At 41.7% G+C, this 24,858-nt stretch overlaps 1 protein-coding gene across 1 annotated transcript in view; it reads left to right on the top strand.

Moving 5' to 3' along the window:
• Positions 1 to 24,243, top strand: part of ATP10B (ATPase, class V, type 10B) — a 184,701-nt gene extending 160,458 nt beyond the window's left edge. The window contains exons 16-21 of the mRNA XM_006864944.1: positions 357 to 482; positions 5,808 to 6,008; positions 9,733 to 9,813; positions 11,714 to 11,818; positions 17,151 to 17,338; positions 23,787 to 24,243. Coding sequence (XP_006865006.1) covers positions 357 to 482; positions 5,808 to 6,008; positions 9,733 to 9,813; positions 11,714 to 11,818; positions 17,151 to 17,338; positions 23,787 to 24,243 — 1,158 coding nt within the window. The remainder of the gene's footprint in view (positions 1 to 356; positions 483 to 5,807; positions 6,009 to 9,732; positions 9,814 to 11,713; positions 11,819 to 17,150; positions 17,339 to 23,786) is intronic.
• Positions 24,244 to 24,858: the final 615 nt, after the last annotated feature.

Raw genomic sequence — 24,858 nt, 5'->3', positions numbered from 1 at the left:
AACCACTGACCTTAAGGTTCGCAGCCCGATTCGTAACCACTACGCTACCAGAGCTCTAGAACTCAATAAATGCTTGCTGGATAAATGGATAGAGATAAAGAAGCACTCTAGACCACTGTCTCTTCTGGCCTGCCCTTCTTGAATTGTCTTGAAGTCTGGATTTTCCAGAAGAGAATGTGTCAGAGTCCAAGGATCCATCCAAGGGTGATCAAAGTTAGTTCTTTGTTCTACACATAATAACAAGGGATATTTCAGACCTGGCCAGTTGAAACCAGAGAACAAAGCTTGGCCCTTGGGGAGCTCTGGGACAGTGGCAGCAGTGGATGGATCCTGATGTCTCTGTTCTCTCCTCTTAGGCTGTCATGTCCAGTGACTTCGCCATCTCCCGCTTCAGGCATCTCAAGAAGCTACTGCTCGTCCATGGTCACTGGTGTTATTCGCGCCTGGCCCGGATGGTGGTGTACTTTTTCTACAAAAACGTGGTAAGCCATTCTATGGGGACCTCTTACCAGGCATGGGACTTCTTGCAGTGGGCCTGACTCCCCCACAGTTATGGATAAATTGTCTCAGCAGAAGGTAATGAGTTAGGCTGACCTGGATTCTTAGTCTGAATTTGCCCCTTACTGGCTCTGTGATCTTCAGCAGCACAATTATCTGGACTCAATTTCTTTTCCATATAATGGGGCTAATACTCTCTGTTTTGTGATGTCATTATGAAACATTCACAACACTGTATGTGGCAGATAAAACATAGTATGGTTAGGAAAATGGACACTGGAGGCAGATGCATGGAGTTCAATTCTGGACTTCATTAATTCCCCAAAGCCTCAGTTTCCTCATCTGTAAAATAGGTATGATAATAGAACATTCCTCATATATTTGCCATGGGATTAATTGAGAGCTTGCATAAGAGGTGATCAGCATGCAGTAATCCCCGTAAATGGTTGTTGGTAGTGGTAGTGGTGGTGTGCAATGGATTCGGTTCTGACTCAAAGTGACCCTGTACAGGGTTTCCAAGGCTGTAAATCTTTACAGGAGCAGAAAGCCTCACCTTTCTCCCATGGAACACCTGGTTGTTTCGAACTGCTGACCTTAAGGTTAGCAGCCCAATTCATAACCACTACGCTACTAGAGCTCCTTCATAGATGGTTGTTGTTGTTAAGTACCGTGGAGTCAGTTCCAACTCATAGTGACCCTGCACAGGGTTTCCGAGGCGGTAAATCTTTATGGGAGCAGAAAGCTTCATCTTTCTCCCTAGGAACAGCTGGTAGTTTCGAACTGCTGAACTTGAAGTTAGCAGCCCAATTCATAGATGGTTAGGCATTGTTTTTAATCATCACTATTGCTACTATTACTCTTGTTGTTGTCATTGTTAGGTGCCATTGAGTCAGTACCGACTCATAGCAAGCCTATGTACAACAGAACGAAACACTGCCCAGTCCTGGACCAACCTCACAATCGTTGCCACACTTGAGCCCACTGATGCTACCACTTTACCAATCCATGTCGCTGGGGGTCTTCCTCTTTTTCTCTGACTCTTTTGGGAGTCTAAGTAAATGAGATCCATTTTCTGATTGCAAGGATAAGGCATTTGAAGAACAACTAATCTGACTCTAGTCTAAACAACTAGCTTAGATTTTCTCCCCAAGATAGAGCCACCCCAATGCAAGAGTTGTGCCCTAATCCTTAAGAGAATAAAGGTAAAAGCTCCTCACAGAATGTGGACCTAGAACCTATGACCTCTGCCTGAGACCCTGAGCATCATTTCAGCACCCAACAGGGAGTTCTGTAGGGCAGGATACTGACTAGTTTAATGTTACAGGTAGAAAGAACATCTGTACTCTAATTTTGCCTGACTTTATAGCATTCTGTGTGACCTTGGCAAGTTCCCTTAACCTCTCTGAGCCTCAATATCCCCATCGATAATATGAGCAGGGTATAACTGAGTTTCTTTGTCACTAGAAGTATTATCAAGAAGCTCTAGTGTCAAGGCTCTGGAAAGCACACAACACTAGATAAAGAATTATGTGAAGATATTACTGTGTCTCCTAAAATATGTCAGTTTCTGCCATGTTGATAAAGACCCAAAGCAGACACTCAAAGCAGTTATTAAAACTGCTAGAGGCTCCTGTTTGAAATGCCCTTGATTAACAATGGATATAAGAAGAAGTCAGAACATTGCTGTATTTGGGAGGGAACGAATATCTGACTTTTTTATTATCTAGTTCAAGGATCTTTGAATAATCCCTAGAGTCTCCAAATACAATCTGCTTTCTGTTTGCGTAAATAAAAAGGGAGGATTACCACCAGGGTGATGGAAGAGAAACATTAGCCAAGTAGCGGCTCCAGAATTGCATCTTTTCTCTTTCTGCTTTCCAGCTTTGTCCCCAGTTCTACTTTCCAGCTCTGTCACAGTTCCTCTCACTCAGAAGTGAGCCTTTCTTGCAAAGTTCAATGTATATGTAAATAAACAGCATGACAAAAAATAATGTAAATTGGATACACTGGATGGTAATATTATTTCAGCAAGTCTATGCAAACAAGTCACTCCATTTGATTTGAAACCCACTCTGAGGATAAAAGACTATTTACTTAGAATTCAAAATGCTCCTGTTTTCTGTTGGGTTTTGGGGGTGTTTTTTGGCCTCCAAAGGAATCATTCTTTTGAATAAGCACAACCTCTTCTCTACATTAAATTTGTGAAATAGAAAAGGAACTGCTTCCAACCAGCCATGCTTTCAAAGCTTAAATGATATTTATTTTCAGCCTGATGCTGTGCTTGAAATTGTGATACTGATGCAGAGCATTATCTCTCTTTTGCAATTAGAGAGTGGAGAACTATGGCTTCCACATCCGAAACCAATTTCAGAGGGGATTAAAGACCTGCCTGCTCTGAAATTTGAACAATGAATTAATTACTGCACTATAGCTTCTTGGGAGGAAGAGCAGGCATCTGATCTCAGCACTGCCGTCACTAAGTGGAATGTGCTCCTGGGGTGTAAAGACTCCATTGCCAACGAGTCCATTTCTTAGTGACCCTATAGGACAAAATAGAACTGCACTATAGCTCTTCCAAAGCTGTAATCATTATGGGAGCAGGCTGCTGTGGGACAGAATCGAAATGCACCATAATGTGCCCAAGGCTGTAATCATTATGAGAGCAGACTGCTATATCTTTCTCCCACAGAGCGCCTGGTGAGTTCAAACCACCGACCTTGCGAGCTGGCAGCTGGTCATTTAATCAGTGCTCATCAGGACTCCTTAAATCAATGTCCAGCACAGGGTAAACAACGAAATACAGTTTCCTATAGGTGAAGGATAAATCTTACTATCAATAAGTTATTTTTTGTGATCTTCAAAGAACCTAATTGAAGATTCCAAGGAAGTTGAGTCAGACAGGGGAAGTGGAAGACAAACAAGATCCTACCACCAGCCCCAGGAGGAAGCAAACACACTTTTTTCATGTTAAACTCCGGTATGAGTGTTAGTACAATTAAGAGTTACTTCATTTATTCACTTTCCGCCCCCCCCCTCCCCCCTCCAATATCTGCTTTGTGTCAGGAAGAACACTAAATATCCAAAAACTAGCCCCACTGCCAGCACATGGATTCCAATTCCTGGCAGCTTCATGTGTCACGGAGTAGAAATGCACTCCATGGAATTTTTTGGTTTTCATTTTCATTTTTTTGCTATAATCTTTATGGAAGCAGATCACTAGGTCTTTCTTCTGCAGTTACTCTGGGTGGGTTCAAAGTACCAACCTTTCTGTTAATAATTAAGCACAACCGTTTGCAATACCCAGGGATGAAAGAATACTAGACATTGGGTATATCAAGACAGACATGAGGCTTACTGTAAATCAGGGCTCAGCAAACTCTTTATACCAAGGACCAGATAATAAATATTTTAGGCTTTAGGGACCATACAGTCTGTGTTACTCCTATTCAACTCTGCCACTGTTGTGTGCAGACAATATGTAAACAAATGTGTAACTCTATTTCAACAAAACTTTATTTGCAGCTAGATCTGACATGCAGAACATAGTTTGTCAGCTCCTGATCTAGGTAAAATATACTATTCAAAATATGGGTCTTAGACTATCAACATTGGCATCACCTGGAAGCTTGTTATTAATGCAGATTCTCAGCCCCCACACCACCTTTCCAGGCCTAAGGCTTTTTTTGTTGTTTTAAATAAGATACCCAGGTTAACAAGGATGGTCCTGTAGGATAAGTTTTAGACTGCTAACCCACCAGCTGCTCAAACTCACCAGCTGCTCTGTGGGAGAAAGATGGGGCTTTCTGCTCATGGAAAGATTAATAGCCTCAGAAACCCTATACAGGATTGCTATGAATTGGAATCAACTGGGTTTAATATAGGGAGAAATAATTTAAAAAAACAACAACAAACATTTCCTGTGGAGCAGCCCCACAGAGAAAGTTCAGGTGCAATGTATATATAGTAACCAGGAGACCCTTAACCTAATCAATGAAGAAGAAGAAAAACAAAAAAACATTTAAACAGTGACCTGAAAGAATACTAGAAACAATATAATACAAATAATAACAAACAGATAGCCTCTTCCAAATAACATGGGCACAGCCGTTAGGAAACACAATTCTACCATGAACACAAACCTGCTCAAAGACTTCTAGCAAGATACTTTACCTCTCTGTGCCTCACCTACAGGAAACTAAGAAGATCAAGTTCAAACTGCTTATGTGACCTTGGGCAAGACATCAAATTACAATACATTAGGTACAATAATACTACCCCAGGCCATCTTGTTGTTGTTGTTGTTGTTGTTAAGTGCCTTCGAGTGGATTCTAACCCATAGCGATCCTGTATAGCATTTCCAAGGAGCAGCTGGTGAGCTTAAACCATCGACCTTGCAGTTCAAATGACTTTGCAGTCAGATGCATTAGCCCCCAGTGCCACACCAGGACTCCCAAGCAATCTTACAGGTAGGGAAAGAGTGGAAAGAACTTTAGAAAGCAACATGTCGGTAGAAGATTATATTCTTCCCTTTCTGAGTTACATAATCACTAGGAAAGTTGGTAAGTGCCATTGAATCAGTTCCTACTCACAGCAATTGCATAGAGTATTTCCAAGGAGCAGCTGGTGGGTTTGAACCAACGACCTTGTAGTTAGAAGAACTGTGCTGATCCTACAGCGCCACACCAGGACTCCATTAGGAAAATACTATGAAGTCAACCTTGGGGCAGTTCTCTTCCTGCCAGATTTCCTGACCACATCCCAGTCTTCCTCAGTGACATCCCTTTCTAGTATTGGTGGTTATGGTGGTGGTTATGTGCCATGGAGTCGGTTCTGACTCATAGCGACCCTGTACAGGATTTCCGAGGCATAAATCTTTACAGGAGCAGAAGGCCTCATCTTTCTCCCACAGAACAGCTGGTAGTTTCAAACTGACCAATTATAATGAACACCATTTTATTATGTGCCATGGTCTAGGTACTACCACTATCATCTGACAAGTGGCAGAATCACCTTCAGAAGGCTTGAGAATTTGCCCAAGATCACACTGCTAGTATGTGACAGAATTGGACCTTCAAAATGACGCAACTCTGCTTCCTAAGCCTGTGCTTTTAGTCATCATCCCTCAGACTCTAAAGAACATTCACAGCAGTAGTGTTAATTGTTAATTGTAACAGTAATGATAACAGCACTTACAATAGGCAGAGTTATAACAACCTTGTCTTACAAATGAGAAAACGAACACTCTGAGTGTAGGTGACATGTCTGTGCATCTAAGTAGAAATTGATGACTAGCTGCTCTCTGCCCACAGTGCTACGTCAACTTGCTCTTCTGGTATCAGTTCTTCTGTGGCTTCTCTGGCTCCACCATGATTGATTACTGGCAGATGATATTTTTCAATCTCTTCTTCACCTCCTTGCCACCTCTCCTCTTCGGAGTCCTCGATAAAGACATCTCTGCGGACACACTCCTGGCATTGCCCGAGCTGTACAAAACTGGCCAGAACTCTGAGGTAAGGAGCTCAAGCAGCCAGGAGAGGTGGCATCTCCCTGTCCTCCACTCCTTACTGGAGATGTCAGAGAAAGAGCCTTAGGCTGTGGACTAGGAGTTGAGTTCCCATATGACCTTGAGTAATTCCTCTTCCCTTTCATGACTTCTCATGTACCATCAAGGGTATTGGACTAGATCAATGGGTAATGTTTCTTTGTAATTTAATTACATCGGACATTAATTTGGGGCTGCCCTGGTAGCGTAGTGGTTACGAATTGGGCTGCGAACCTTAAGGTCAGCGGTTTGAAACTACCAGCCTCTCCGCGGGAGAAAGATGAGGCTTTCTACTCCCTTAAAGATTTACACCCTCGGACACCCTGTACAGGGTCGCTATGGGTCGGAACTGACTTGACGGCACTTAACAACAACAACAACTTGTTGAAGGGTATCAGGGGACATGCAGAAGGACCCCAGGCCTCCCTCTTCTCAGAGGCACATCTCAGGGCCCAATTCCTGTACTAGCAGCCAGTTTCCTCACCACTGGTTAACCAAACCAAGTTGATTCTGACTCATGAGACTGCCCCCATGAGTCCGAGTGGAACTATGCTCCATGGGATTTTTCAACAGCTGATCTTTCAGAAGTAGATCACCAGGTCTTTCTTCCAAGGTGCTTCTGAAAGGACTCAAACTTCCAGCCTCTTAGATAGCAGCCAATGAAGGCAGCAATGAAAATATGGGCCAAGTTCGACCCATAGACTCCACGTTCCATAGACTCCTGTCAACCTGGAGATGACAGAGAGAAGAGAAAGGGCTGGTTGGTCCAAAGTGTAGTGAGACCTGGGGACTCCTGAGCCCACAGACAAGGACATAGCCACAGAGGGCTAGAGCTGACAGCAAAGTGTCCAGCTGATATAAAGTGAGGGAGATGCACAAGAAAGCCCACACTTGTAGATAATAACCATTCGACCTAGCTTCGATTGTTTGATGATCAGAACTCAACTAAAGGAAGATAAAAAAAATATAAAAAAGCCATGCTAGAGCCTGGTGGAAACTCCAATACTATGGACCTTGGACACCCTTCTAGTCAGGAACTCAACTCACTGGCCATGGTTCAATTTTCAGTCAACCAATCGAAGTCTATAAAAGGAACACCAACACTAATTAGGTATACACACCTTATAATAATCAACTATTTGAGGTCAAAAAGGCAGAATATGCCCAAGGACAAAGTTGAGAAGGGTTGGGCAAAAAGAAGGAATGGAAACAGAGAACACAGACAGGAAGTGGAATAAGTGATGTTCCATTGAAGGGATTGCAATCAGTGAAATGAAACAACACGTGTATAATTTGATGGATGTAAAACTGATGGATGGCTCAATTCATAATAAAATGTTTTTTTAAAAAAAAAGGCTTTTTTTTTTTTTTTTGCCTTGGGTTGGTTTCCACTTCTTGTGGCCCTTGCCCGGGTTTTCGGAGGTTTTAATTTTTTTTGGGGGCGGAAGGCTGCTTTTTTTTCCGTTGGACCGGTTGTGGTTTTGGAACTGCTGACCTTGCGGTTCGCAGCCCGATTCGTAACCACTACGCTACCAGAGCACCTTAGTACTTAAGATTTCTAAATGGTCTAGAATTTGATCTTCTCAAGTAGACATGGTACTATGTGTTCACTGGAACCAAGAAGGCCTGAAGAACATTAGGGATAGCTTCGTGGAAGGCCCAGAGGTCACCCTATGATTTGAAGAAGTGAGACAATGGATACTGCAAGCACCCAGATGAACACAAGCATGAACGGGGTGGGAGATGGAGAGGGCAACAGACTGCCTAAGATAAGGAGCACCAGGAAAGGGGACAAAGAGTATGTTTGCACTTAGGTAAAGGAGAACAAATTAAGAGGTAGTGTTTGAGAACTGGTGACTTTGGAAGACAGTCAACAAAGAACCAAGTCTGTTCCTAACCCAAAGACTGGCAGGAAAAGCAATATAGCAACACAAGCGGTTAAGGCAAAGAAGGGGTACAGTAGCACACACATATCTTGGGCTCTTTGAATGTTACCCTTCCCATGGAATTTCTGACTGCATAATTTGTCCCTTGAGTCTTTAATTTAACAAGAAGTTACTGTAAAAAAAAAAAAAACCACATAATCATATCAATTTATGCAGAAAAGGCATTTGACAAATCTAACATTCAAGAAAAAAAAAAAAAAAAAAACAATAAACAAAGTGTCTTCCCTGGGAAGACACAGAGAAGGAAGTATGAAATGAAAAGACTTGTCCCTGAAACCCCTAGGTTCGGTCTTTTGGGAACCAGTGATCTTGGCTTGAAATTGAGAACTTCCATGCAGATGCCATTTGGAACCTCTAGAATCTCTAAACTTAATACATTTGCAATAGTACTCATAATCATGCTAATGAATTGTGTGTAATTGTTGTTAATAATTAACTAAGAAGCTGGATTATATGAAGAAGAACATAGCATCAGTTTTGGAGGAAGATTTATTAACAACCTACGGTATGCAGATGATACAACCTTGCTTGCTAAAAGCCAAGAGGATTTAAAATACTTACTGATGAAGATCAAAAAACACAGCCTTTGGTATGGATTGCACTTCAATGAAAAGAAAATAAAAATCCTCACCACTGGACCAATAAATAACATCATCACAAGAGAAAATATTGAAGCTGTCAAGGATTTCATTTTACTTAAATCCACCATAAACACTCATGGAAACTGTAACCAAGAAAACAAATGATGTGTAACATTAGGCAAATCTGCTGCACAAGACCTCTTTAAGGCGTTCAAGAGCAAAGATGTCAGTTTGAGAACTAAGATGTATATTTTCAATAGCTCCATATGCATGTAAAAGTTGAACAGTGAATAAGGAAGACTGTAGAAGAATTGATGCATTTGAGTTATGGTGTTAGAAGTGCCATGGACTGCTAAAACAAACAAATCTGTGCTGTAAGTCCAGCCAGAATGCTTCTTGGAAGTCAGCATGGGAGACTTCGTCTCTCATACTTTGGACATGTTATCGGGAAGGACAGTCTCTGGAGAAGGACATCATGCCTGGTAAAATTAGTGAAAAAGAGGAAGACCCCCAACAGGATGGATTGGCACAGTGGCAGCAGCAATGGGCTCAAGCTTAACAATAATTGTGAGGATGGCACATGACCGGACATTGTTTCATTCTGTTGTGCATAAGGTTGATATATGTCAGTGCCAACTCAACAGCACTTAACAACAACAACTTATAGGTATAAAAGCACAATCACATTTGATCCTCTTGAAACCCAAACCAAGCCAAATTCATTGCTGTCGAGTTATCTTCTTACTCACAGTATAGGACAGAGTAGAACTGCCTCATATCATTTCCAAGGCTGTAATCTTTATAGAAGCAGACTGCCATATCGTTCTCCCACAGAGTAGCTAGTGGGTTTGAGCTATCAAACTTTAATTTAACAGCTGTTGTTTTAGACACTGTATCACCAAGGGAATAGGGAGTATTATTTTTATCTTCATTTTAGTGAAGAAGAAATGAATTTTCAGAACAGTTTAGAGATGTTTACAGGATCACATTGGTGAAGCTTGGACTTAGGCTAAGGGCTGCTCTTAATCATTCCATTCTGTTGCCTCTAAGATAAGAGGCATCCTACTAGCCATATTGTTTGCTCCCTAGCATGTACTGAAAAGTATCTTGCAAGAATAGAGGTTTGCTCTGCGGTGGTAACTATTGGCATGTTCTTTCTTGGTAGTACTACAGCCTGTCAACTTTCTGGATTTCCATGATGGATGCCTTCTACCAAAGCCTCATCTGCTTCTTTATCCCTTACCTGGTAAGTCGTAGAGACCCACTCTAACCATATAAATTACTGGGTGGAACCTATTCTGTTTAATATGCAAATTTGAACTTGCATTTTCTTTCTGAATAAAGCATCCAAACAGGTGGCCTGTGGGCCATATCTGGGAAAAGTCAGACCACTTTACTTAGATATCTCAATTTCTGACTATTCTTAAAATTGAAAGATATTTTTACGCTGGGTTGTTCTTCCCTCGTGGCAAAAAGCTGGGGTTGACTGGCAGCTCTACTTATATGAAGCACATGCTTTCCAGTTTGCCAAAGTCCCTCCCACTCCCCTGTGTCTTATGCCTATTCTTCACTCACTGATTATTTCCTGCTTGACCACTGAAGATATCTGAAGGTATTCCTGCTTCCAAGGTCAAAGCAGCAAGAGGTCAGGAGGCTGAGTTCAAATTCTGAGAGAAGGGATACTGCATTATCTGAAATAAATAGTAAGAATTCAGATAGGAAGGGATATCAGCACCATCTTAATTTGGTTCCCAGTTTGAATAGAAAGAATTGAGATAGTGAAAAGATACCTGTATTCCTCCTGCCTGGGGCCAGAATGTGGGGTACTTGCCGCAGGTACCAGTCTCTGGGTATATATTCTTTTTCAATTAGCACCAATGTTTGAATTCCTTTGTTTACAATATCCTTTCTGACCAGGTCTCTTTTACCTTTCTTGATTCCTCTTATTTATCCCTGACCTTTTGTCCCAGACCTAACATACAAGACAACTCGGAGTTCTGTAAATCCGCCATTCTCACCTTCAGTTCTGACCCTAGTTTGGAATGCCTTTCCCCTCTTTCTTGGGCTGGTTTACACCTTCTTTTGCCTGTCTCAAGGGGCCCTGATGGCACTGTAGGATATGAACTGGACTGCTAACTGCAGGGTTGGCAGTTCAAACCCACCAGCCATTCTGCAGATGAGGCTTTCATTCCTCTGTCTGCTCCCATGAAGACTTATAGCCTTGGGAACCAGAATTAATTCAATGGAATTGGGTTTGATTTGGAATTTTTTTTTTCTAGTCTCACCTGAGATAGCCCTCTTTTGTGCTTCCAGTATATTATTTACTTGCCTCTAGTGCAACCCTTAAAGAGCTCTGAAGTGTAGTGGTTATGAGTCAGACTGCTAAATTCAAGGTCAGCAGTTCAAAACTACCAGCCGTTCTGCAGAAGAAAGATGAGGCTGTCTGCTCCTGTAAAGATTTACAGCCTTGGAAGCCCTATGCAGGGTCACTATGAGTCAGAACCAACTTCACAGCACACCACCACCACCACCAGTGTAACCCTTAGGAATCCTGGTATGGTGCTGTAGGATAAGCATTGAACTGATAACCACAAGGTCAGCAGTTCAAATCCACCAGATGCATCTCAGAAGCCCTATGTTGTTAAATGGGGTTGAGTTGGTTTGGACTCGTAGCAACCCTGTATAGGTCTTCCAAGGATACAGGTTCACTATGAATCAGAACAGACATAATGGCACTTAACAACAATAATGGCATTGGAACCCTTATCCCCTTACTTGTACCACATCTTCCTGTATTGATAGATTGTAAACTCTTGGAAGACAAACATGGACATTTACTTAGCAATTAGCATGGTACCTGGTTCTCAATAAATTCTTAAGTCATTCAGTGCACAATGTTTTTGGAGCACCCATCTGTGTCTTCCTCTGGCAACCATGTTCCTAATTTACTCCTATCAATTCTTTCCTCTGCTTAGTCTCTTCCTTGGGGTACTTCCACATGGATAGCGGCTGAGTACCATCTTTCTCCCTGTCTTTCATCTTCTCTTAACACTTGACTTCATTGATGTTCTACAATCAACAGTAAAAGCCAAAACCTTGCTCCTCCATGAACACAGCTGATGATGCCTGTTTGCATCTCTCTGCAGACCTACAAGGACTCTGATGTTGACGTCTTCACCTTCGGAACACCCATCAATACCATCGCCCTCATTACAATCCTTTTGCACCAAGCAATGGAGATGAAGACATGGGTAAGAGTTGCTGGGCCCTTTTGGTTTAAAAATTGGACTCCTGTTCTTTGACCCTATTCATGATTCTGAGATGTCTAACTGAGCCCCTACCTATGTCCTACCAGAATAGGGAACTAAGTGGTGTAGAGGAAAATTCCTGACCTTAATCTGCTTATCATCTTTCAAGGATGATAAAATTGACATATTTGAAATAGTGAGACAATCAGTTGAAAAAAGTTTCTGGTTACTTTCAGAGAAAAGAAAGCATTAGAAAAGTACAAACCAGGCTCGTTAATAAATGTTGTTATCATTTATTAAGTGTCGTTGAGTCAGTTCCAACTCATAGCCACCTTGTATAAGGTTAGAAATGTTCTTATACATACAAGAATGTTCTTCTTTTTGTAAGTGCTGGCTGTCAAGTTGGTTCTAACTCATAGTAAGCCTGTATAGAGTTTCCGAGGATAGGTTTGAACTGCCAACATTGTGGTTAGTAATCCAGTACTTAGCCTACAGTGCCACACCAGGACTCCCCAATAGTTACTAGTAATTTCTGATGCTCTTGGGAAAGGAGCCAGTTGCTCAAACCATTAGGAAAAAAAATATGTTTCCATTTTTTAAAGTGCTTGAAGTAAAGGTGGTGGTGGTTATATACTGTGAAGTCGGTTCTGACTCATAGCAACCCTGTACAGGGTTTCCGAGGCTGTAAATCCTTACAGAAGCAGAAAGCCTCATCTTTCTCCGGTGGAACAGCTGGTAGTTTCGAACTGCTGACCTTGAGGTTCGCAGCCTGATTTGTAACCACTATGCTACCAGAGCTCCTTTGAAGAAACAAGAGAGCCTTTATTTTCTGTGTAGAAATCTAACATGACCTGTAATAGCTGGGTCCATTTTCATTGTCCGCACCAAAGTAACTGAAAATGTTAGCTAACTCCTTCCTCCTTCAGGAATGAGCTGAGTTATGAGGCTAACTTCTCCAACTGAAAATACTGCCAGGGGTGAAAGGGGAAGGGTTGTAGAGTGTGAACTACTTAAAATCCTGAGAGATCTGATGAGATAATAAGGCCCCAAATCTGGGGGTGGAGGGAGCTGAGATAAAACTTCTGTCTTTGAAGGTATTAGCAGTCCTGCCCAGTATGAAATTTGTTTTTGGCAGACTTAATGAGAGAAAGGTCCAGAAATCAAAATTCACACTCCCTAGGTGGAGGATCTAAATAGAGATTCTGCCCTTATTAAATTGTTGTTGTGAAATGACATTGCGTCAGTTCCAACTCAAAGCAACCCTGTATAGGGTTTCCGAGGAGTGGCTGGTAAGTTTGAACCAACGACCTTGCAAATACCATTCTAGTATTTATTCAAAGCATCATATCAAAAGTCCATTATTAAATTGATTGCATGCCATGGAGTCAGTTCTAACTGACAGCAACCCTGTATAGAGTTTCTGAGGCTGTAAATCTTCACAGAGCAGAAAGCCTCATCTTTCTCCAGTGGAGCAGTCAGTAGATTCAAACTGCTGACCTTTCATATAGCAGCCCAACTTGTAACCCACTGTGCTGTGAAGTGCTGTCAAGTCAGTTCTGACCCATAGCGACCCTGTATGGGATTCCTAAGAGCAGCTGGTGAACTTGAGCTGCTGACCTTGCGGTCAAATGACTTTGCAGTCTGGTGCATTAACCCATAGTGCCACACCAGGACTCCTAGAGCTCCTTAAAATTATTTTCATAGCAATGTTGTTGTTGTGTGCTGACAAGTCAGTTCTAACTCATAGCATTCATACATAGGATTTCCAAAAAGTGGCTGGTGAGTTTGAACTGACAACCTTGAAGTTCAAACTGACCTTACAGTCCAGTGCTGATCCTACAGCACCACACCAGGGCTCACAGCACCACATTGTTATTGTTAAGTGCCGTCAAGTCTGTTCTAACTCATAGCAACCCTGTGTAATGTTTCCAAGAAGCGGCTGGTGAGTTTGAAATACCAATCTTGTGGTTTAAATGAACCTTGTGGTCCAGTGCTTTACCCCACAGTGCCACACCAGGACTCCAGCACCACATGGGTGGTAGTGGTGGTTATGTGCCATGGAGTCAGTTTCAACTCACAGCGACCCTATACAGAGTTTCTGAGGCTATAAATCTTTATGGGAGCAGAAAGCCTTATGTTTCTCCCATGGAACAGCAGGTAGTTTCGAACTGCTGACCTTGAGGTTAGCAGCCTGATTCATAACCACTACACTACCAGAGCTCTTTCCATACCATATTGGTGGTGGTTATGTTCCGTGGAGTTGGTTCCATCTCATAGTACAGGATTTCTGAGGCTGTAAATCTTCATAGGAGCAGAAAACCTCATCTTTCTCCTGTGGAACAGCTGGTAGTTTCGAACTGCTGACCCTGAAGTTAGCAGCACGATTCGTAACCACTATGCTACCAGAGCTCCTCAGTACCACATTGTTGTTGTTGTGTGCCGTGGAGTCGGTTTCAACTCATAGCAACCCTGCACAGGGTTTCCAAGGCTGTAATCTTCATGGGAACAGAAAGCCTCATCTTTCTTCCTTGGAACAGCTGGTAGTTTCGAACTGCTGACCATGAGATTAGCAGACTGATTCATAACCACTATGCTACCAGAGCTCCTTCAGTACCACATTGTTGTTGTTGTTAAGTACCTTCGAGTCGGTTCCGACCCATAGCGACCCTGTACAGGGTTTCCGAGGGTGTAAATCTTTACGGGAGTAGAAAGCCTCATCTTTCTCCCGCGGAGCGGCTGGTAGTTTCGAACCACTGACCTTAAGGTTCGCAGCCCGATTCGTAACCACTACGCTACCAGAGCTCCTTAGTACCACATTAGGACCCAAATAATACCAACACTTTCAGGGTTAGAGGAAATCCAGAGGTGGACCTGCCCATGAAAGTTCACCCCACAGGACTACAAGGATTGTCTCCAGAGTACTAAACAGAGCAGGATTAGCAGCATAAAGAATCTGCCTTGAGAGACTGAGACCATGGGCTGGCCTCACAGAAGTTTTCAGCCCTGGTTCATATCACCTGGATGATCCACATCTCAATCTATGAATTCAGTTTAAAGTGGTTTCCAATGGCATCAAAAATAAAAAAATCCACAGATCCTCCCTATAGAAAAGTATCTTCATCCTAAACCTCAAATTGTATCACTAATAACTTTTTGATGGGCAATAAGCAGTATACATTTACAGACAATCAAGCTTACAGGAAACAAAAACCCATGTGTAAGGATCAATGGGAAACACATCAGAAACAAATTGTTCAGATACTAGAATTAACAGATATAGGTCATAGAAAAGCTATGCTTTCAGTGTTTAAAGAAATAAAAAACAAACTTGAAAATAAATCTGTAGGGATTTGCAAGATGTACTATTTAAGATAACCCTCCCCTAGCTTCTGGCTTCCATTGTTGTTGCTACAACATAGCCTAACAGATTTGAAAACAGAACCTTTATGTATTTTTTAAATTCAATAAGTATAACTTAAATGTAATGGTTAACTTAAAAGTAGATTTGACACAGATGAGGGAAGAATTAGCAAATTTATCGAAACAAGCTATAAAGCAAGGAGGAAAAATAATGGAAACCATCAAAAAATATCTGTAAGTAGAGTGGAGTGGTACATGAAATGTTTAGCATACAGTTGATCAGAGTTCCAGAAGAAAAAGAAAAGAGAGAACAAGGCAGGGGTGATGTTTGAAAAAATAAAAACTTTGTTGAGAATTTTACAGAAGTTGGAAGGCATCAATCTAAAAATTCAAGATCCACAAAACTCAAGCAAGATAAATAAAAAGAGATCCACACTTATCATAGGGAAACTACAGAACACGAAAGAAAATTTGAAATCATAAAAGCAGAGTTTTAGGAGAGAAAGACTCCATCTAAGGAATAACAAATAAACTTCTCAGCAACAACATGGGAAACCAGAAAAGGAGAGTGCTGTCTTGACTGTTCTGAAAGAAAATAACTGTCAAACAAGAATTCTGTATCTAACAAAATATCTTTCAAGAATTAAAATGAAATAAAGCATTTTTCAGGAAAACCAAAATGGAGAGTATACTATCAGCAAATCTCCATTCATAGAAATTACTAAAGATTATACTTCAGGGAAGACAAAAGTAATCTCCTTAAGGACAAAGTTGAGAAGGGATGCGATGCGAAGGAAGGTGAAATGGAAAAAGGAACCACAGGGAGGAAATAGGATAACTGTTGTTGCACAGAGGAGCTTGCAATCGTTAAGTTGAAACAAAGAGTGTGATTTGTTGAATGTAAAATTGATGATCTCTGTAACCTTCACTCAATTCACAATAAAAAAGTTTAAAAAAAAAAAGAAAGTCATACCAAGTGAAAAATCCAAGATCCAAGAAGGAATGAAAGCATAGAAAGTGGTTACCATTTGGATTGTCATATTGGATAACGGTAACAATGATCTATAAGATTAAAAATTGATAGGTTTAAAATATACTGCAGTCCTGTTGTAGGATAAGCACTGTACTGCTAACTGTTCAAATCCACCACCTGCTCCTTGGAAACCCTATATTGGGTCGCTATGAGTCAGAGTCCACTCAATACCACTTAACAACAACAGCAACAATAACATATCAGTGAGAAGGGAGGTGAACAGAGTTAGTTATAATTTAGGTGGAACAGGTAGTTGTAAACTTTAGTCTGTGGTAGGTTATGATTGCATGTTATTACTTATTGCATAACCACTGAAAGGATAAAAATGTACTGCCTAATTTCCAAAAGGGGGGAAATGAAATTATACAGAGTAGTCAGTAAGTTCAAAAGGAGACAAGAATGCAAAGTCAGAAGCACAGGACAGGCAAGACAAAAATAAAATCAGACAATAGAATATTACACTACTTTGAAAATGAATTAACTCCAGCTACATGGGGGTAAAATAGATCCATCACACAAATACAATATTGAGGGAATACTGATTTTTAAAATCACACAGAATAGAATTCTATTTACCTGACATTTGAAAGCAGGCTAGATAGGGAAGCATAGATGGTAAAATTGCATGGAATTGTATGGAGATTTTCATCACCCAAGTCAGGAGAGTGGTTGGCCCCACTTGAAAAGGTGAGTTTTGGGGAAGAAGGCAATATTCAAATTTTGAGTGTTTAAAATATGTTCAAATTCATATACATGTGTTCAGAAACATGGGTAATAGCTCTATAATAACCTACTAAACTGCACACTTGCATTATTTTTCATTATATGTGTTAATTAAGAAAATATTAAAACAATGTTAGCCAAGTAGTATTTTACACTGTTGCACTACCCCTAATCTAAGTTAACTCTTCAATAGTGTGCACTTCTTCTTTCCCTCCACAGACCATTGTCCATGGACTTCTCCTCATCTCCAGCTTCCTGTTATACTTCGTAGTATCCCTAGTGTACAACGCCACGTGTGTCATATGCAACAGCCCCACCAACCCCTACTGGGTGATTGAAGACCAACTGTCAGACCCCACCTTCTACCTCATCTGCTTCCTCACACCAGTTGTGGCTCTTCTCCCAAGGTTTGAGCATGGGGGTGGTTTTTCCCCAGAACAATCACTCACTCCTTAATTAACCTAGCAGGAGTTTGACTCTTGCTAGGATCCTTGAGGTTATGGTTTCAAAGACAGGGCATGAGACCAGAAAGAACAATGAAGTAGGCGTCAAGGAACAAAGACTCTGGTCACAGATCAACCACACGGTATCAAAGTCACCAAATTTGGCATGACCTCAGTTACTTCTGTAAAATGGGAATAGGATTTCCTACCCTCCTGCCTTAGAAATGTTGTTGTGGGATTAGGAATCATTTTGAAAAGCATCTGGTCTTTTTAAATGAGCTCTGGAGTCTCACACTCAAATGTCTAAATGCTTACAGCAAGTCTGGTGAAGGATACATTGGGAGAAAGCTTTACCTTATCATTGCCATAAAGAAAGAGCAAATCTAGCCTTCCAAAGCTTCAGATTTTTCACAGAAATTGAGACTTCATATGAAACCACCAACTTATTCATATTACTCCAATTTGTAAAAAAACAAACAAAAAATACTGTGTAAGCCAAATAAATCATCCATGCTAGGAACTATTTCTGGCATACTCTGCCATCATCCACTCTTTTTGTTTTGGTCATCATCTAGAAGTTAGAACTAGGGTTCTGGTTGACCATGTTTATTAAACAGTCCCATTGAGGAATCAGGACTTGTCCGGAAGCCCCACACAACCACAGTAGGAACTGGATTCTCCCAACTCGGAGATCAGTGTTCTGTTCTCTAGCCAACACTTTCCTAATGAGAGAAAGTAGTGATCTTGAAAAGGATGTACCATAGGCAAGTCAGCCTCACTCAGTTTCCAGGATTATAGTACTCTGAATATAGGATCCAGCATTCTTATAACTATAATCTGTAGTCAACAAGTGATAGCAACACTGAATATAACAACGTAGAACTTTTTTCTGGCCCTGGATTAGAGATAAAGAAACCCTGGTAGTATAGTGGCTTGCACATTGGGCTGCTAACCACAAGGTCTGTGCTCTTGTAAAGATTTATAGCATAGGAAACCCTGTACAGGTTCACTATGAGTCAGAACCAACTTGATGGCACACAACATGAGTGGTAGCAGATTAAGGAGAGGGCCATTCTCAGACCTTGCTTACTTAACCTAGTTTGGTCAGTCCTGGTAGGATAAGCACTGGACTGCTAACCTAAGGTCAGCAGTTGAAACTCCTCGGAAATCCTATGCAAGGTCGCTATGAATCAGAACTGACTCGATAACACTTTACAACAACGAAACTACCTTAGAACATTGGCCTCTGATGTACAATCGCAGGCTGAACATACCAATATGGCAAATACTATGGAAGACATTGAATTCCACAAATGTTAGTTAAGTTCTAAGTATACATCATATGCATGGCCTCCCTGCTCGGCTCTACCTGTGTCCACAGCCTTATCTCCCCACTCCCTGCCTCAGACACTGGGTTCCATCACCAAGCTTCTTGCACTCCCTCAAGATCCCACATTCTGTTACCTTACTGTCTTTGCTCATTCTGTTCCTTCTGCTTGGAATGCCCTTCCCATACCTTTCCCAGACAAAACCTTTTTACCCTTTACATCATTTCAGGCATAACCAATTCCTTAAGCCTTCTCCTCAGGCTGAAACAAGGCTCTTTCTCGGGTGTTCCCATCACCTGGGTGTGGTAGCATAGTGGATATGAATCAGGCTGGTAACCTCAAGGTCAGCAGTTCAAAACTACCAGCCATTCTGTGGGAGAAAGATGAGGCTTTCTGCTCCCATAAAGATTTATAGCCTCGGAAACCCTGTGCAGGGTCACTATGAGTCGGAACCGACTCCATGGTAATTAACAACAACAATAACACATTTATTATAAATTAATAGTGAATCCCTGTCCATCAACTTCTTGAGTGAAGGACTCCTTTTTACCCTTCTATACCTAGCAGTGATCCCCATTCCTGTCGCTCAGTCTGCACTCAAGATAAATGAGTAATGGATGCTGAAGGTACTAGAAGCTAAAGCAGGATCCTGGTTCTCAAGAAACCAGTGAATGCTTCTGACATAGGTTTGACCATAATACATGGTAAGAGTGGTTAGGATCAACAGAACACCCTGAGAGTGGACAGTGAGAAGCTACTAAGAACAAGCATCAGGCCTCAGGGGATATATTTCCCATCCTACCCCTTCTGTACGGAGATCTGGTAGAATGTTGGGTTGTGAGTTGGGTTGCTGACCACAGGGTCAGCAGTTAGAATTTACCAGTCACTCTGTGGGAGAAAGATGAGGCTTGCTTCTTCCATAAAGATTTCCAGCCTCGGGAACCCTAGACATGGTCACTATGATTTGGAACTGACTCAGCACACCATCACCACCACTACTCCATCTTTACTCATTCCTGAAGAGAGAAGCTGGAGAGAGAGAGAGACCATGAGGATCATAGTCTCATTGGAAAAAGGCATCCAATATGTGATTACATATGTTTGTCCCCACTTTTCGAGCTAAACATGGTTGCAGTCACCACTGACCAAAGACTGAGCACCTCTCTTCTGTATCTTACTTGGGAGTGTGGAAAGAGAAAATTATAAATCCCATATTCTTAATCTGAGTCTTGCGTGTTGTTAGGTGCCAACTCATAGTGACCCTATGCACAACAGAACACTGCCCGGTCCTGCACCAACCTCACAATTGTTATGAGGTCCAGCCCATTGCTGCTATCACTGTGCCAATTCATCTCATTGGAGGTCTTCCTCTCTTTCTCAGACACTCAATTCTACCAAACATGACAGGGTTTTTACATGGCTAGATTGTCAGGTCCACCTTAATCTGGAAACTCTGGTGAAACTTGTTCAGCATCATAGTAGCGTGTAAGCTTTGCCTGGAGGGTAGGCAGTGACTGCATACTTGGAATCAAGCCCAGGTTGCCCACACTGTTGTTAATTCCCGTCAAGTTGGTTCCAACTCATAGCAACCCTGTATAGGGTTTCCAAGGAGCACCTGGTGGGTTTAAACTGTCAACCTTGCAGTCAGCAGTAAAGGGCTTATCCTACAGCACCACACCAGCATAGAAGGTGAGAATTCTACCATAGCAACTTGATAAGACTCCTTGAAAAGTATGGAAAGAATGTTGACACAATGCCTTGAAAAGACAGGCATTCAGCTTTGCCATTTATTAAATAGATGAGCAGCTGGTTAGGAAAAGCTCACAAATATTTACTTACTAGTTGCCATACTGAATGAGTTAAATCTGTGCTTGTTTTGTATTATCATCATAAAGTTGAATTTCTATTTACAAAGAAAGGCAAAGAGATTTTCTGATGGTGAAAGGATTATTTAATAATTACAAGAACAGTTGACTTGTAACCTTGAAATAATACTTGTTACAGAATTTACATGATAGAATGTTTGCCTTAGAAAACTGTATTTGTTCATTTAAAGTACTTAAACTGTATTTGCTGTGACCTATTATTTACCCTAATGTAGACTGATTTCACTCACCAGACTTGTGATAATTAGCCCACTAGCTATGACCTCACCAATCTTGGTCTAATTAAGTCAACCAATATAAAAGGACTATAGCATTTCTTTAAAACTAGGAACATTGCTCCACATAAGTTATATTACAGATAAAGCCAAAGTAACTAACAGGCTAACCATTAAACACAGTGCAGCACCCTGATTTGCTACATTAGGAGGTATTAGTCCCTGAATAATCTTCCATTAGTTTCCTCTACCCAACATCTTCAGTTGCTCTTTCTTTGTCTCCTTTGGTGGTTCAAAGATCTGGTATATATCAAGGCTTCATCCTAGGTTGTCTTCTAATTTTATATTTTCTCCATAGACATAGAAACCACTATTATGGATTTAAATATGTTTTAACAGACGATTCTCCAATTTAAATTCCTAGCCCAGACCTCTCTTCTGAATTCCAGATACATCATCTTAGCTACCTTTTCATAAAGTACACTTGCACATGTGAAGTTCAAGGTAACTGGGAGATGTCTATAAATTAACTTAGGGTTCCACCCTCTCTCTACCACCACCATCATCCAAGAAACCTAGGTCTCTTACAGAGTTCCTTCAGCACTCATGATCATGACAGCTTCTTAATCTGCCTCCTAGTGCTCATAGCTAGCCTCTCACCAAGTCCTAGCAGTTGTACTTGCTTTGTATTTCACAACTCCATCTAATAGTCTCACTTTTCAGCCACCACCATAGTATAATCTAGGTCACTTTCACCCCTAGGTTACTCCAATAGTCTTCCTGTTGGATCTTACTCTGCTCTATTCTCATTCCATCAAAATTGATTGTGTTGCCTATTCAAACCTTTCGAGGACTTCCCCAGGCTTCTAGAATAAAGGATGAAACCAAAACATGATTGACTCCTAGTCCTTGCCTGTTCTGGCTTTGCTGACCCCTTCTGTCTCATATGTCCACACTCTTGTCCTCACTCTCCACACTTTGGGCACCCTAGTTGGCTTTTCGTTATCACATTTCTTCTTCAGGGGAGATCTCCCACATCAGGTGTTTGGCACTTCATTCTTCCATCTGTTCATACTGTTTTCACATGCTACAGGAGAGCAAGAACCCTGCCTGTCTTGTTCACAGCTTAATCCCTAGATCCAAGTCCACAAGAGAGACCTGACAAGTAATTGTTGAGTAAGTGCATAGAGAAAGAAAATGGGAGCTTGGAGGAAAGGTTAAGTCTAGGAAATTCCAGTTTCCAGGCAAGAAACTGAAATCTTTCCTAAAATGCAAACAGGACCTCCTATACTTCCTCCTTGGACAAGAGGAAGTAGCTTGGGGAAAAGCTCATCTGACTCTGTGGAAATTACAGTCTCAGAGTCCCCTTTCCTTGGAGTTTCTTAGACATAGTGGAGAGATGGGAGCCTCTCTGCTTAAAAGCTTTCAAAAAAAAGAAGGGAGAGAGAGAGAGAAGATTAAATATGGAAAATACTTTAGATGTGATCTAGACCAGTTGGATTACTTTTTAGGTAAGGAAATTGAGACCCAGAGAGAATTGCTCAGTGTCACAAGACTGTTGTATGCTTTCTCTATACACTGCATAGTTTTATTCAACTTGTCTTCCCTTCCCTTTCCCAAGCTTAGAACAAGGAGAAGATTCCAGCTACAGATTGTTGTTGTTAAGTGCCGTGGAGTCGGTTCTGACTCATAGCGACCCTGCACAGGGTTTCCGAGGCTATAAATCTTTACGGGAGCAGAACACCTCCTCTTTCTCCTGCGGAACCACTGGTAGTTTCGAACTGCTAACCTTGCGGTTCACAGCCCAATTCGTAACCACTACGCTACCAGAGCTCCTTCCAGATACAGATAGAGACTCCTAATTCCAGAGTTACTCTACAAGCTACATGTAGCTTGTTGGGAGGAAAGAACCCTTGCTTAGCCATCGAGAGCTCCATTAACTGCTTGGGAGACTTTGGGAAACTCACTTCATCATTCTGGACCTCAGTTTCTTCAAATGGCAAATAAGGATAATACAGTGAAGTCAACATAGACCAAGGATTCAAGAAAACTTATGTATTTAGAAGCTACTTAAAAAAAAAAAAAAGTCCACAATGCAGGTGGTGGTGGTGTACCATGGAGTTGGTTCTGACTCATAGCAGCCTTGTACAAAGGGTTTCCAAGGCTGTAAATCTCTGTGGGAGCAGAACACCTCATCTTTTTTCCCGCGGAACAGCTGGTAGTTTCAAACTACTGACCTTGAGGTTAGCAGCCCAATTTATAACCACTATGCTAAGCAGGTTTTGTTGTTGTTAAGTACCGTGGAGTCAGTTCCGACTCATAGCGACCCTATACAGGGTTTCCAAGGCTGTAAATCTTTACGGAAGCAGAAAGCCTCATCTTTCTCCCGCGGAGCAGCTGGTAGTTTCAAACTGCCGACCTTGAAATTAGCAGCCCAATTTGTAACCACTATGCTACTAGATTTGCCTAAATTAGAGTAGCTCAGAAACAGAATGAACTTCCTCATGTATGATTGTTGGTGTTGTTAAGTGCATGTATGGTAGGTAAAGCCAAACCTTCTACATCTAGAGAGCTTGATTCTGACCACGGCTTGGCAACTGTGTGGCTCAGAACAAATTGCTGAGTCTCTCAGTTCCTCAGTTTCCTCATTTGTAAAAAGAGGAAATGAAGTACCAACCTCAAAAATTTATTGGGAGAATAAAATGAGTCAGTAATATGTCTAGCACTTAGAATAATCGGACACACCATAACTGCTACATAAATGTTAGCTCTTTTATTTCATTGTTGATGCCACTGCTGCTGTTGTCCTTAAGTTTCCCAATACCGGAAGGGCCCAGGCATAGATTAAATGGCTATCAATCAAGAGTGCTACAAGGAGGATCCTATTGTGGGTGGGGAGTTGGTTGCTAATGTTTTTGTCAATAGAGAAGTTCTAGAATCCGCAGAAATAAGAAAATGTATTTATTCTATCATTTCCCACCAGGTATTTTTTCCTGTCTATACAAGGGACCTGTGGAAAATCTCTGATCTCAAAAGCTCAGAAAATTGACAAACTCCCCAAGGATAAAAGAGACCTGGAAATTCACAGTTGGAGAAACAAACAGAGGCTAGCCCCTGTCCCTGGAGGGGCTCAGCCCCCACTCCATCCAGGGCCACCTGTCCCAGCACAGGATTTCAAAGCCAGCACATCAAAGAGTTTGCCCCCTGTGAAGCAGGATCACATGGAGGATTGGGCACTCCCCGAAGCCAGGTGCAGCAGAGACCACATGAGGGATGACCCACACGCAGGGGGCTTCTCAGCCAAACTCTCATCCGGAAAGCACCTTCTGGAGCCCACTAAGGCAATGACTCCTGAAACTTATCCAGATGGACAGACTGACATGTCCTGGCCTTCAAGCAAGGGCAGCCATCGCAGATCCCAGAGTGCACTGACCATCTGAAGGGTCCGCAGAAGTTTACTCAAACTTGCCCAATCACTGGCACAAGAAGCTGTCTATCTTCATAGAGTCAAGAATACTAAGTCTTACTCTTTTTCCCCACCAGACTTCTCTTCCTTAGAAGAATTTCTGGCCCCAAGGGGCTTGGATATAAAGGACTGGAAACCTGTCAGCCCCTCATTTCTTCCTGCTGTCAGGTAACAAACAAGTGATTGTGTAAGAAGGGAGTTTCGGTTCTACTGAGTTCTCGAATTTTTTAGCACAGAGACATTCTTCTGATCCTGTAGATAAATATTGCCTGTAACCTAATGGGACTTCTGGTGACGTGTTGTAGGATCAGCACTGGATTGTGAACCACAAGATCATGAGTTCAAACCCCTCAGCTGCTCCTCAGAAACCCTATACAGGATCACTATGAATCGGAACTGACTCAATGACACTTAACAACAACAGCAACAACATGACCTAATGCACAGGGGTCCCTTATTGGTACAGTGGTTAAAGTATTAAGTTGCTAACCAAGAAGAGGTCAGTGACTGAAACCTACCAGCCACTCTATAGCAGAAAGTTGTGGCAGTCTGTTACTGTAAGCTTCACAGCCTTGGAAACACTATAGGG

This window comes from Chrysochloris asiatica, unplaced genomic scaffold, assembly GCF_000296735.1.
Source record: "Chrysochloris asiatica unplaced genomic scaffold, ChrAsi1.0 scaffold00073, whole genome shotgun sequence".
Classification (NCBI taxonomy): Eukaryota; Metazoa; Chordata; class Mammalia; order Afrosoricida; family Chrysochloridae; genus Chrysochloris; species Chrysochloris asiatica.
This window is presented reverse-complemented; position numbering and strand designations above follow the sequence as displayed.